The 15233-nt window shown below is 34.4% G+C and overlaps 2 protein-coding genes across 3 annotated transcripts; one reads left to right on the forward strand and one right to left on the reverse strand.

Moving 5' to 3' along the window:
* Nucleotides 1-1210: 1210 nt before the first annotated feature.
* On the forward strand, nucleotides 1211-14032 carry LOC123564642 (protein unc-93 homolog A-like). Of its 2 annotated transcripts, XM_053537307.1 has the most exons (7): nucleotides 1211-1374; nucleotides 2040-2180; nucleotides 4562-4719; nucleotides 7241-7471; nucleotides 8551-8686; nucleotides 11152-11283; nucleotides 12109-14032. In XM_053537307.1, exons 1-7 carry the CDS (start codon nucleotides 1353-1355, stop codon nucleotides 12348-12350), a joined length of 1062 nt encoding a protein of 353 aa, XP_053393282.1. In that variant the 5' UTR covers nucleotides 1211-1352; the 3' UTR covers nucleotides 12351-14032. The 2 variants fall into 2 exon arrangements, with proteins under 2 accessions (XP_053393282.1, XP_053393283.1); XM_053537308.1 differs by lacking the exon at nucleotides 11152-11283.
* A 502-nt stretch (nucleotides 14033-14534) lies between these two features.
* Nucleotides 14535-14894, reverse strand: LOC128549777 (neurofilament heavy polypeptide-like). The gene has a single exon (XM_053527340.1). The coding sequence runs from the start codon at nucleotides 14892-14894 to the stop codon at nucleotides 14535-14537; it is 360 nt and encodes a 119-aa protein (XP_053383315.1).
* Between the last annotated feature and the right edge of the window lie 339 nt (nucleotides 14895-15233).

Consider the following 15233-nt stretch of genomic DNA (forward strand, 5'->3'; position numbering starts at 1 on the left):
TGGTTACATCACTGACTCTAGCAAAACCCCGTAACCACCAGACATCTCAAGGCTTTGATTATTTTAGTGAGCAATCCTTTGTGTACTTATAACAGTTGAAACAGTATCCATTTCATGTACCAAAACCTTGTACTTTTTTGCATGTAACTTTTATCATACCCCACCCACTTTTTTCTAATTTCAAAGTATGCGTCCCCTTATTAATAATAATTTAATACGGTTTAAACTGGTGCAAATCCACTTCCCCACCAACACCTTTATCTATTGTTCCAATTCGCCTACTAAAATGCTTGTTCAGTAGTTAGTAAGGCGGTTTTTATTTGTCTGATATTAATGATTTTCATTTTAAGGCGGTTTTATTGACCCACCTTTGCTTTCAATTATTTTGTATTAGGTAGACATCACTTAACAGCGAAAATTTGAATAACAGTTTCTTTTTTGTCTATTATTAATGTACGTCATTTTTAGAAATTAAAAATGACAGCTTTCACTCACATTGTGTTACTCTGTTTTACTGCATCCAAAGCAAATGAACATACTCCTTGCAGCCATTGTTAGAAATTGCCTATTGTTATTTGTTCAGAATATGTTTAACATTTGAGTAATGCCCTGTCCAACTGGCTCAATTCAAATAACATTTTATTTATCAGTTAGGTATTTACAAACTAAGTAAACTACTTCGATATTATACATCAGTACGTTTGTTTATAAAGGTCGATGTTGTAGTTTAGAAGTCGTAAAATGCTGGATCATATTAATGAGTTTAAGTATTGATATGTTTAAGAAACGTTTTAAGACAGTAAGCGGACGTCCTTCAAAACAACATATCAAGTGTTCTGTTAAACTGTCTTATTTTGCAATTGAAGTAATCAGTAACTTAACAACAAAGTAAACATTTTAATAGGTGAAGAAAAAAGCAACTGTTTTAACGTTTTTATGTTCAAGTGCTGAGTGAACAACAATGGGAGCGTCTGAGTGCAACAAGGATGATGCACTCGATTTGCTAGAGAAGAAAAGCACAGATTTACGCGATGAGGGTGCAAAAGAAATCCACGGCGTGGAATCACCGAAGAACCTCGCATGTCAGAGAAAATGATTATGAAAAATTTACTGGTTATCAGTATCGCTTTCTTACTTCTCTTTACGGCTTTCAAGTCTCTACAAAACCTTCAAAGCAGTTTGAATAAAGAAGAAGGTCTTGGCACTGTAAGCTTGTCCGTGATTTACGTGTTTGGAGTTGTGGCGGGACTCTTCTTACCCCACTTGGTGATCAATATTGTAGGATGTAAGTGGACATTGGCGGCCAGCATGTTCTGTTACGTTGTGTTTATTGCAGTTAATATGTATGCAGTATGGGGAACAATGATACCATAGGTAAGTTTGAAAGATATACGAGTCAAACATAAAGAAAGCGTTTCCAAAAATGTGTTAGTTATAATTGAAATCAAAGACACCATTTTAGCAAGGAAACTGTACGAGAATTTCTCATTGAGGTTCGAAGCATTATTCAAATAATTCAGATTTGCGTAAATGTACATATTAAACATTTCTTAAAGTGCGAACACAAATTGGTCGAAGATAATTAATGATGCATTGACGGTTGTATAAGCTTCAGCGGAATGTTAAACAGTTTCTTTTATTGCAGTATACAAATGTAACAAAATCACTAGCAAAATAAAAAAATTACATTTGTAAACATTGATTTAACTGTGCCATAGAATTGTAACAGACACATTTGGTGGAGATGGATTGTATACATATACACTACAGTTATCTCGTTTCCAAAAATATTATGATAAACAGACACAAGAGCTGTGATCTAACTAACAAGTGGTTAGTTGTGGCGAGTATTTCATTGGAAGGTATAAGCTTTAGACCATGTTGTCAATAATGAACAAGTAGTCCTCTAGTTTCATACAAAACAGTCAGAGTATTGTAAATACTCTGGTATCTCTTATATTTTCGAACAAATCAGATACCGTCATAATTACATACTCTACTGCATGGACAGGACTTAACTATAACTGTTCTGTTTTAAGGTACCGGAGCTGCAACACTGTGGGCTGCTAAGTGTACATACCTCACTAGTATTGGTGCCTGGTATGCTAAAATTACCAATTCATCTAGAGCAGGAACCATTAGTGTTTTCTTTGGAGTTTTCTATATGATATTTCAAACGAGTAAGAAACGAAATATTTTCATTTTTAACTGTACATGGTAATTGATGACATTTTATCGCTGTGGGGTTCACTTGCTTTACATATACCTTCGAGAAGAAAGTGTAAAAATCTTCTTGTTAAAACCTCAACGCATTGAGTTTAGATATTTGACAGGTAGCACTGTTTGTTCAATTATGATTATTTCAATTTTACACCGGTAGATTTTATAAAACGGCAGTGAGTTTACAGCTGTAGATTTCAATTTACAGCTGTAAAACGACTGTTAAACAGATAAAAAATTTCAAATGAGATACAGCTGTAAAAAAACTTACAGCTGTAAAAATGAAAAAAGTTACAGCTGTAAATATGCCTAAAAGTTACAGCTGTAGAAATATAACATGTGCTGAAAAAGAAAACATTATTTTAAGGGAGGAAAGCAGAAGTACAAAAAGTTTTAGGATGAATTTTAATTCTCTAGAAAGGGTAGCAATTACTACATAAATGGCAAAATAGATGATCTAGTAAGTAAAGAACAATATGGAATATGTTTCTAGTATAGCAATTGCAAAGTTTAAGAGTAGGATACAAAGTAGAAACTATGAATCATTTCTTGTTTATAAAACTTTCTATGTCATGAAAACATATGACAATTTTGTAATTATTTCCTTTAAACTTAATTGTTTCAAATACAGAGTAAACTGTTAATGCATGTGCTTACACATGTCCTTGTACAACCGTATTAGATAATTAAACATTTGCACTTACTCCATAATTGCTAAAATTCCAATAGTTTAGATGATGTGGTGTCTGTGAATTTCAGTGACCCGCCAAAATGCATTGAAGATGTCTGACAGTACTCTTGTTTCCCTCCAAAAAAATTACAGCTGTAATATTGAGCCATGATCATTTTACAGCTGTAACTTTCAACAAATTTTTTTACAGCTGTATTTTTGAGACCTGCAAATATTTTACACCTGTAAATTTCGACTGTATTTCTGGTAATTATCCATTTACATGTCTTTACAGCTGTAATTTCAAAATACAGGTATTTCACAGACGTTCTACAGCTGTAAAACAGGTCCTATTTTCGTACAGGATTGTATAGTGGTCTTCTACCAAATTTGTCCAAGTCATGACCATGGGGTCAAAATTGCCTCCGCCCTTAGGTTCACTTGTTTTACACATATTTACATAGGAAACACGTTAAAACTCTTGTCTTAAACCTCAAGTCCTGGAGCGTATATATTTGGCATGTGGCATGTGTAGTGGTCCGATACCAATTTTTTTCAAATCATGCATCTGAGGTAGAAACTGGCCACTCTGCGGGGTAACTTTATATATCATCTTCTTGTCTCAAATCTGCAACACCCGGAGCTTCGATATTTGGAATGTAACATCGTCCAGTGGTCCTCTACTAAGGTCATTCAAATTATGTCCCTGGAGTTAAAATTTGCTCTGCCCGTGGGAGTTACGTTTTACATAGACTTTTATCAGGAAAATTTAATCTAAATCTAAGAGCACAGAGCTTAGATAATTGGCATGTAACATTGTTTAGAGGTCCTCTACCTACTTTGATAAAATCATGCCCCTGAGGTAAAAATTGCCCCTGTCCTAAGTTAACCTATTTCACATTGACTAAAATAAAACTAAATAGGAGAATACTCCGCAATGGCCTGAGCCTAGATATTTGATGAGTAGCATCGTCTAGTAATTCTCTTCAAAATTCGTTCAAATCATGTCCTTTGGGTCAAAGATGCTGGCTAATAGAATTTAAACACACAAGAAAGCCTACTGTATATTCATAAGCATTTTGGTTTACTAAGCAGGTCGCTCACAAACAAAATCAATTCGTGGTGTTTATAAAGTTACTGATAACTACCTTAAATACACTATATACAGGTTTGCTTGTTACTAACTTCCCTGTTATTCAATTAACCAGCTGTAAAATCTTTGTTCTTCATTTTCAACCATACTGTTTTATATTTGCACCCTACATTGATAATGAAAATATGATCTTATGTTGCATACTGTTTCATCTTTGAATGCGTAGAATTATTAACGTCACCTTTCATATATTATATATTAAAACCACTAGTTGGACCCTAAGTAACATTTGAGTCATGTGAGCGGTATAGAGCCATCACGGCCGCCTTGTTTCAAGAAACAGTCGTGGATTCAGGCAAGGCGAGGTAAAATAGAAAAACACATGGACTGAGATTTGAGGATTTAATTCAAATGGCTACATAATTATATGGAAGTGAATAAATTTTCTGTTGGAATGTCTTTTGTTCAGTGATTGTGTTTCTTTTAATATTATTTAAATCTACAAGAAGTTAGCTTATGAAAAGCATTAATGGATTTTGAATAGTAAGGATCATGATTTATTTTGATTTTTACCACAGGTCACGTATGGGGAAACTTAATTTCATCAACAGTATTCAGTCAAAAGATTCCAGAGAACTTGAATATTTCTGACGATGTGCTTGAGAAATGTGGTGCCGCGCACTGTCCGTCTGACTATCAAAACAACACTAATCTAGACAGACCCGATATGACAAAGGTTTTAACATTACATTTTTCATTTGTTTTAATGATAATAGTTTTTTGATTTGTAAGACGATTTGATTATTTACTTAAGGCGGTAGGTTACCTTAATATTTGTATGTGCGCATGTCCAACCGGAAGCTAGCGCGACGATTTACGACGACGTTTACGACAAACTAAATGTGTTTGTATATCCATTCTTCTTAAAAGAAATCATGAACCTGCCTCCGATCTGATGGTTAATGGTTTAATAATGCAGAAATAATGAATAAATTGCCGCAGAAACAATTCAAAACAATGTTGCCTTAAAATGACGTCATTGGCGTCATGACGTTACGTGTCAGTTACCGCGCAAAACTAATAGCTTTTATTTTGAAAGTACGTAATTCTGTGCATTTTCTTTATTTGAGCTATATTTAAACAGCTATTATTTGCCGAAATATTTTTTATGAGTCTTTCGCTCTGAATAGTTATCAATAGTTTGCATCATTTATGAAGTTATATTGAAATGTTATCCGGAATGAATGAAAATGGATGATGGTAACTAATGTTATTGGGAAAATAGCTGGGTGAAAGGTTACTGGTTACGGCCATTTTCAAAAAGAAATGGGGCAGTTTGAGTTGTAATACCTTCAGTTCCGCTGAAAATTTGTTACTTATATACTAAAACTAAGCTCTAGAATTGTTCAAATTTCAGTAGACAATTGTGGTTTCTTGAATTAAATTGATGTTACCATGGAAACGAAGCCCGTGACCTATATGTCTAATTGTAGAATTCAAAAGCGTTGACACTGGTCTATTTAAGGAACACAGCTTCGGCATTTTATTTGCATTTCAACAATATCCATGAGAATAATAACAGCATGCAGAACGATTTTTCCATAAAAAATGTCAGACAAGGGGTACTGCTGTAAGTATTTTAAGGTGTGATATTTGTTTAAAAAATGCAGATTTTACTTACGTTAGAAATAAAATGTTTTAAAGCTACATTAACAAGAAAGATGATTTTATTTATAAATTTTTTATAAGGAATTACCAAAAAAAGCAAGATATAAGCTATCTTAAACATATCTGTTGCCATGGTTACTTTAAACCTTCAGAAAAATAGGATACCATGAAAAGTGTTTGGTATTTTGCTAATAATTTTACCCAAATAATCGATGTTGGTCATTAATAGAATGGCACTGAAGCCGTCGAAAAATCCGTTTTCATACATAGTTGTTTAAAATTGGAGAAAATGCGTTACCATGGAAACACGATCCCCGCGACATATATATTTTAAGCTGATATTAGAAAGCTAACGTGCATACTATTAAAATTATCAATTATGCAGACTTCTACGGATAACAATGAAACAAAAAATACACTGAAAAGTGTTAAATATCCGTATTTTCCTTTTTCTTTCAATATAAAATACCTTTGGAGGGTCATGTACTTCAAACCTGGATAAAAATTGTACTTGAAGGGACAGAGATATACGAAATTGAGATTGTAGCTGTTAAAACATTAAATTACACGAAATACAAAACATTGCTGCGGTTCAATTAATTTGAATTTACCCTGGTAACAAGGTAACCTACCTCCTTAAAGACACACCGCAAACTAGTAACCTACTTTTCCCCTCACATGAACTTCATAAATATTATTCTGATAGTATTGGTATAACACAGCTATACTATAAGATGACAGGTGACGATTTAAAGGTGTTAATCAGAATTTGGTCAACCAATGGAATTGTTCAAAACTTTAACAACTGATCAATAACACTGTTTTGTGTTCACTTAAGTCTTAATACACATTTTTCACTGGAAGCATTTTTAAAATTTGATTTTCCTATCCTGGTTTCCCAATTAAGATAGTGTTATTTTAACATATATATAGATTTAATAAAAATTCATTAATTCCAAAGCTACATGCTATTTTAAGCTTGTCTTTTGTTTTTGGTAGTTGAACTATCCCGATATTTATCAAATGCAAGTGTAAAACTAGAAATTATATTGAAATCGAAAGAAAAACTCCACTTGAATTACTTTTGTATTAAAGGGAGGTTTTTACCAGATTTCATAAAAAGTGATAAAATATATATTACGAGCAGGGATCTCACTCTATGTAATGCGTCTTTTTTCCCTTAAATAAATCTCTAACACAATATATGAAAACTGAAAAATGTCATAAAATGTTGTTGAAATTAGATTTACCACCTTTAAATACAACATATGTGTTCATACGTTGATGTACATGTAACCTTCAGTGACACACGATAGTGCAATTCCATGAAAATCGGTATATGGTCCCCAGTTAAAATTATGTACTACAATTAAACCTAGATTGATTGTAGAACCCTGTGACATTGTGATGTGTTCTGAAAAAGACAATTTTTGAAAATACTCTAGAAATTCTTTTGGAAGAGTCTAGTTTGTCAGAAAAAAGTTCTTGCTACAAAAGTAACACTTGATATGTCAAAACTTTTCCTTTTTGAATATTGACGAACCATCCTGTAGGTATGATTTTCACTGCACATTTCTTTTCATTTTCAGATCTATACTGTTTGTGGTATATATCTTGGCTGTGCATGTTTAGGCTTTGTAACAATTGCCATTTTCCTAGATAAGATAGATCATGAGACAGACGGTAGTCAAATGACCACCAAACAGCTTCTAGGGGCAATGGCTCGCCATTTTTACAATTCCAAGTATCAGAAGCTTTTAATACCACTGACCATGTACAGCGGATTTGAAGCAGCTTTCTTTGCAGGTGACTATACCAGGGTATGTTAAAATATTATAACATCCAATTGTTTTTAGGAAATACTTATATAATCTGGCTGGTTTTACACAATTAGCCAAAACAAGAAGTTCTTAGTTTAAAAATTTACTCCCTAATGACCAGAGAGAAATGTCTACTGCGTGTCACTGTTTGTTAGAGAATATATATGTTTTTTGTTTTATTGTCGTAATAGTTTCTATATACAGCTTATATGAAAAGGGTTTCTGTCCTGTTTCGCTAGACCCACAATGGAACACATTGAGTATATGCGCACACGGCTGTTAAGGTTTGATTTTAATATATTTGTACACGAGCATTTCTTGTAACGGGTAGGTAATGGGTATCATAATTTTGTTCTCTAAAATGTAAGCAGGTTATCACAAAAACTGCAAGTGGGGACATTCGTGGCCGAGTGGTTAAAATCGTTGACTTCGAACCACTGTCCTTTTGGAACCTCTCCTGAGGAGTAAAATTCTTTCATGTGAGAAAGCCATATAGCTGGCTTTATCATAAATGATCGGTGGTTCTACCAAAGAGCCCACTCTATGAAATAATGCCCAGAAGGGCACCTGGGGTCTTTCTCCGCCATAAAAACATAGAAAGCGGCCATATGACATATAGTTGTGTTGGTGTGACGTAAACCCAACAAAAACAAAACAAAGGCAACACTACTTCTTATCAGATGTAATTAGTAACAGCAGGGTCTTAAATTTACCAATCACTGCAAGCTTGTTGACAATACGAACCAGAAATAATACAACGTTCGTCCAGTTTACTTTTGACTGGTATACTTTTAAGGACACTGATGAAAGTATATATGTATATTAAAATATTTTCTTAGCATTTTAATGAAATAATTAATTGTCCTAGACTTAATTAGAATTTTTAGATATTGACGGGATATGACGCAAAACTGAATATTTACCTCAGTTTGTTTATTCAGCTAATTTTCTCATGTATGTAAATGTTTAGTGTCTGTTTATGTAACTTTCAAATATATACTGTATTACTGTGTTTACCGTTTCGTGGAATAACTAGCAGCATGCCGTCTTCTGATTGTGTTTATCTTATCAAATTTTAGTCATTCATCAGTTGTTCTATGGGAGTATGGAACGTTGGGTATGTCATGATTGCATATGGTGTGGCTGATGCAGCTTGCTCGTTGATCATAGGGAGGCTGGTAAAATACACTGGATTCCTTCCCTGGTTTATCTTAAGTATGCTATTTTTATTGCGTTCAGATATAGTTGACCCGGTCTCTTAGAAATACATACGAAATGTTGCATTTTCCACGGGTACTGAACAGTGCCTGCGGTACCGCCTGTGCCAATGAGGAATGAAGGCACATCCCTTTCGGTACCGCAGGTACTTCGCCAATGTTTACAAAACAATCGAGATCGGTGAATGATTTTTTTCATTTTTGTCATTTTGTTACTGCAAAGAGCATTTTTTCAAACATCGGGGAATGTAGCGTGGTGTATATGTATCTTATATACATATCCATGCTAAATTTAGTGGCAAATGATCAATTTCCTAGAAAAGCAAGGACAAATAAGTTGGGAATGAAATGTGATTTTTTTCATATAAGCGACTGTTTAGACTCATTTCTTTTTGCTGACCCAAACCGTATCGTCACTGCCGTCGTAAATTATATCTATAAATGACATGTGATCTGCCAAAACATAAAATGTGTCCAGAAAATTCTGAGTTTGAACGTTATGCCAATTTTAGAAACGTGCCGCAGCCCCTTCAATGTTCCGCAGGTACTTCTAAAAGTATCGGGGCATAAATTTGGCACAAAATTAACGAAATCTGTAATAATTTGCACTTGAACGATCACGCCAAAATTATGTTATATATTGGTCAGATGCAGCGCTGCTATTTCAAGAAAATGGATTAAAGATATTTTTAGTTTTTGTCTTTCGCCCGACTTTTTGAGATTTTGCAACAGCGCGAAAAATCAAAACAACCTTATTGACGTATTTTAACAGATTATGTTCTAAAATCATTACCAAAGAATATAGTTACCTCCCCTACATGAGCATGTGATACAGTGAAAATTAGAGCTACACCGGCGCTGAAAATACAAAATACTTGCGAAGACAATAAGATAATAATCTGTTCGGTCTATCTTTTTCCATTTAGGAAGATGTTTCATTTTTTACGAGGGCTTGTAGATTTGTTTTTGTTTTGAAAACCTCTAAAGACCCTGTTACTAATTTAGTGTGGAATAAATGATATTTACGAATCTTTCCAATACATTTGATGAAGTCTCAAACAACTAGTTTAGCAGTCAGTTTATCTTCATGGGTAATCTAAAACTCTTTTTAATACCAGATTCTTTTTGATCAGTTAAACCAACCTGTATTTTTCTGAAGACATTAAACTTAAAAAAAAAGCCTTCTTTGCACGTTCTTTTCAGGCTCAAATTGGGTGGTTATAGATCTATATTTTGCGGGAACACAATCGATCATTAGTATGAGCGAACACATTTTCACACATATCTACTTTCTTTATCTTCTTCTAGGTTAAAGTAAGTGTATAACTAAGTGGGCTCGATTGTGTACCCTGTTTTCACCCAGTACACCAATTTCGCCAATTTGTTCTCGTTTCAGTCGGGCTAGTTGCACGCACATCAATTCGATACATTTGCGGGACATGTCAAACAGCCCGATCGAAACATCACGGTGCATTTCGATGTACCACTCACGTGATCGGGATAGCCCGGCTTGGTATGAATCGAGCTCACCAATTATGTCCGCTGGACGAGACAAAGGGAGCACTTCTCTGCTATTTGTCTGTCCATGTTATTGTGTATAACCTCTTCACCCCTTTATCATTTTGCTTCAAATTCACAAACAGCACCAATTGTGATATATCCTTCACACTGGCCTGTACACAAATTACTTGACCCTCAATAAATCAATAAGATTGTTCCAAAAATATTTTGAAATTTTGTGCTGTTGCGAAATTTAAAAAAAAGGCAGGTGAAGGACAAAAACTAAAAATATTTTCATTCCATTTTCTTGAAACAGAAGCGCTGCATCTGACCAATATAATATCATTTTGGCGTGATCGTACGAGGGCGAGTTATTGGAGATTTGGTTACTTTTGATACATCTACATCCCGCTACATATCCCGATTTTGGAAAAAAAATGCTCCATGCAGTAACAAAATGACAAAAATGAAAAAAAAATCACTGACCGATCTCGCTTGTTTTGTAAACATCGGCGGAGTACCTGCGGTACCGGATGCGAAGTGCCTTCATTCCTCATCGGCACAGGCCGTAGCGCAGGCAGTGTTTAGTACCCGTGTCTTCGTAAGGACAATATTTTCAATTTATCTTCTTTTATTTTAGACTATTTTAAATTGTTCTGCAAAATAGTTAAATTTAATAATTTTTGGTTACTGTAAAGATTTACCTGAAAATTTGTAAAATACTCTAATAAAATCTCAAAAAATGAGGATCATTTGGAAGCTTAGGAAGGATGCAAGCAAACAGTAGCAGACTCGGTCCGAATGTCTGTTCATATGACCAGTAATTAAATGTGCAACACCCTTCGCGCCCCCTAGCAACGTGTCAGATGGAGCTCTTTTATTCAGAAACATTGAATCAAACTTCACTGAACTTAAAATTACCACATGATATTAAAAAAGTACGTTTCTTTGTATCTTTTCCAGCGTTTATACTACATGGAAGGACACTGATAACTTTGTTGGTGTGGAAGCCGAATCTTGATTATCCCATTCTGTTCTATTTGTTTGCAATATTCTGGGGTATAGGAGATGCCGTCATACAGACGCTTTTAAATGGTAAAACAGAACTTCAGAAACTGTAGCTTCATCTCTTTTTGACAAAGCAATTTTAAAAACGCAGCTTTTCTTCATCAATTTTTTAAGCTTAATGTAGTTCTGCACGTTTGATAAACCGGAAGTGATGGCGTAACGCCATTTATCCGGAAAACCTAGAATAAAGCCTGGATTCGGCGTACGGAAATGAAAATCAGTTTATGAATTAAAGGCAACCTGTGAATAAAGTTATTAAATTGTAACAGTCTCTATCTTTCTAAAGTTAAAGTATGATATTAAAACATCTGACAGGTTAAATAATTCAAAATAATGAATTAGCTTCAAATAGGCGGTTAACTTTAATCATTGCCAAATATCTCAGAAATAAGCACATGGACCTATACATTTTATTTCACTATATTATAGGTCATATGTTTATTTACGACTGTGAGAAGTTTTATTAAAATCTACATTATGGAGAATTTTCTATTCGCGAAAATGTTATGGAAGTTGCTATTTTCCCATAGACTCCCATTATGAAAAATTGCGCGAGGTCCAATTTTTCAAATCAGTCCGGCAAAAAATCAAGCACACGACCCTATCCTTTTTATTTGCTGAATTTTCTAGATATATTCTGAAGTTTTGAAAAATCAGAGTTTAATCAAATTCTACATTGTAGAAAAAACTTCGATCCAAACGTGCAGAACTACCTTAAACAGTTGAGTATTATCCAACATAAGAGGTACCAGCAAGTATTGTCTTTTTGTGGTGTCTAATTTTCTGTTTAACACTTATTACAATTTAGAGTTTATTTTCTGTTGTCTACGTTGTTCTAATTTTACCTTTCAGCCTTGTATGGTTACTTATTTACACAAAAGCCCGAGACGGCTTTTGCCAGCCATAGACTGTGTGAGTCAGCGGGATTTATCATAGCTTTTGGCTACAGCAGTTATATATGTACATACATCAAGATCTACGTGTGTCTGATTTTTGTTACTGTAGGAACTTTGTTGTATTGTGTGGTAGAGGCGATGCAAAGGAAACAAACAAACAAACACAAAGTGAATACTACTGAGTATCTGGTTCAGTGATCAGTATATATTTTGAGGACTTTTTATCCAACTAATGACAAACTTTAAACAAAATGTTAAAGGAAATTAGTATTTTTTTTAGTTTTTTGTCTGTCGTAAAAAGTGCAACATTCAGTTTCACACAAAGCATCGTCATAGAATATTTTGACAGTGACTATATGTTATACATTAAGTACGCAGAAACGCCATTTTCACCTATCCAGTTTTAAAGATGGTTAATCATATTCTGATCAAGTAAAGGATTTGGTCGAAAGTTTAACAAATGTTCACTTATACTTATGTGTGTTTACTGACAGCTTAATACATGTTACAATATCACTGCAGGTATTTAAAAAAAATAGTTTTACCAATCCTGGTTGTCATACCAAGGTAGATTATTTTATTTTTATTTTGTTGAGTTTAACGTCGCACCGACACATTTGTAGGTCATATGGCGACTTTCCAGCTTTGATGGTGGAGGAAGACCCCAGGTGCCCCTCCATGCATTTTTTCGACATGAGCGGGCACCTGGGTAGAACCACCGACCTTCCGTTAGCCAGCTGGATGGCTTCCTCACATGAAGAATTCAACGCCCCGAGTGAGGCTCGAACCCACATCGATAAGGGGCAAGTGATTTGAAGTCAGCGACCTTAACCACTCGGCCACAGAGTCCCTTGTAGATTATTTTAGCAAGTGTATAAATTTAATAAACATACTTTGTCTAAGAAATCATATGAATATAAGAACTACTGTATTGTAATTGTCAAATGCTTACGTTTACAAATAAGTATGTATTCAGCCGAAATTCAATAGAAATGCAAGTTTGTAAAATTCTTATTTTCTCGATTTATCTACCTTTGTAGCGCAACCAGGACAGATTGGAGATACATGAATTCCGAAGCTACACACTGTTTTAAAACTTGCCTGCTGGTTCATATTATTGAAATATTCCAGTATCTATCAAATGAAAGTTTAAATTTAAAATATATATTGAAATCAAAAGCAATAGTCCACATTTTGAACACCTTCATATTAAAGGGGAATAATTACAAAATTTCTTAAAAAGATGATAAAACATACATTTCTAGCTCTATGAAATAGGTCTTTTTGTTCCTTTAATAAATTTCTCACAGAATATCCAATAACTGAAAAATGTCACAAAATGTTGCTAAAATGTGCCTGACAATTTAAAGACAGAAGTTACAATGAAGTTTGTTCATTTTTACAGGCACATATTGCTTTGCCATTTTGAACGACATTATTGCTATTGTTACCATTGTATATGTTATATCATTCTGCAGAATATTTCTCCGGCCAATTATCGATAGCGGTCAGATTTTCTATATAGAAATAACAAGGGCATATACACATTTTACTAAACAAAAATACTAAAAAGAAGAATCCTTAGGTGCAAGAATTATATCCATAACATCTGATTCATCAAAGGCTATTTTTGAATTAAATTTTATCTTTAATTTCGATTGACCCACGCCTCTATTGATGATGCCATCATTTCGCCATTTTTCGCTTCTATTTTCTATATGAAATGTGTAAAAATGTCATACACGCGTTTGTTTAAAGCAACTTTTTGTACAAAACCATTGATATGAAACCTTAGATGCAAGCGATTTATTACTCTAAATGAGTATATCTTTTGAATGATATATATTTCATTTTTGTAAAATTAAAAGTTGATGAACCCACATACGGTTTATTTTCACTAATTTTGAAGAATAATTTACTTCAGCGCAAAGTTGTAGCGTCATATGCAGAAGATATATAATGCCGCTTGATTATGCGGTATCGTGATCGAAAGGTTAAAGTAAATGATTTAATCAGTTTAGTTAATTTGTATTTGAATGTTTTATTCGTACAATAACAATACTAATTGTATAAGAGAACTATAATTGTTTGTTTTGCACAATTGTTGCTACGCAGGTGGTGTTCCATGACGTGCCACTTTGACACAGTTGCACGAAGTGTATTCAGCAACGGTAGCCTTGAATCTTGAAACTGGTGGCATGTTTAGTTGATGCCGGAGACTTGAAACTGATAGCATGTTTAGTTGATGCCGGCGAATTGAAACTGATAGCATGTTCAGTTGATGCCTGAGTCTTGAAAGTGACCGCATGTTTAGTTGATGCCAGAGAATTGAAACTGATAGCATGTTCAGTTGATACCGGAGTCTTGAAACTGACCGCATGTTCAGTTGAAACTGACAGAATGTTCAGTTGATGCCGGAGACTTGAAACTGATAGAATGTCCAGTTGATGCTGGAGACTTAAAACTGATAGAATGTTCAGTTGATGCCGAAGTCTTGAAACTCATAGCATGTTCAGTTGATGCCGGAGACGAAAATCTGATAGCATGTTCAGTTGATGCCGGAGACTTGAAACTGATAGCATGTTTAGTTGATGTCGGAAACTTGAAACTGATAGAATGTTCAGTTGATACCGGTGTCTTGAAACTGATATAATGCTCAGTTGATGCTTGAGACTTGAAACTGATATAATGTTCAGTTGATGCCGGAGTCTTGAAACTCGTAGCATGTTCACTTGATGCCATAGACGAACATCTGATGGCATGTTCAGTTGATACCGAAGACTTGAAACTTATAGAATGTTCAGTTGATACCGGAGTCTTGAAACTGACAGAATGTTCATTTGAGGCCGAAGAGTTGAAACTGACCACATGTTCAGTTGATGTGGGAGACTTGAACCTGATAGAATGTTTAATTGATGTCGGAGACTTAAAACTGATAGAATGTTCAGTTGGTGCTGGAGAGCTGAAACTGACCACATGTTCAGTTGATGTGGGAGACTTGAAACTGATAGAATGTTTAATTAATGTCGGAGACTTAAAACTGATAGAATGTTCAGTTGATGCTGGAGAGTTGAAACTGAC

Source organism: Mercenaria mercenaria, chromosome 2 (genome assembly GCF_021730395.1).
Source record: "Mercenaria mercenaria strain notata chromosome 2, MADL_Memer_1, whole genome shotgun sequence".
NCBI lineage: Eukaryota > Metazoa > Mollusca > Bivalvia > Venerida > Veneridae > Mercenaria > Mercenaria mercenaria.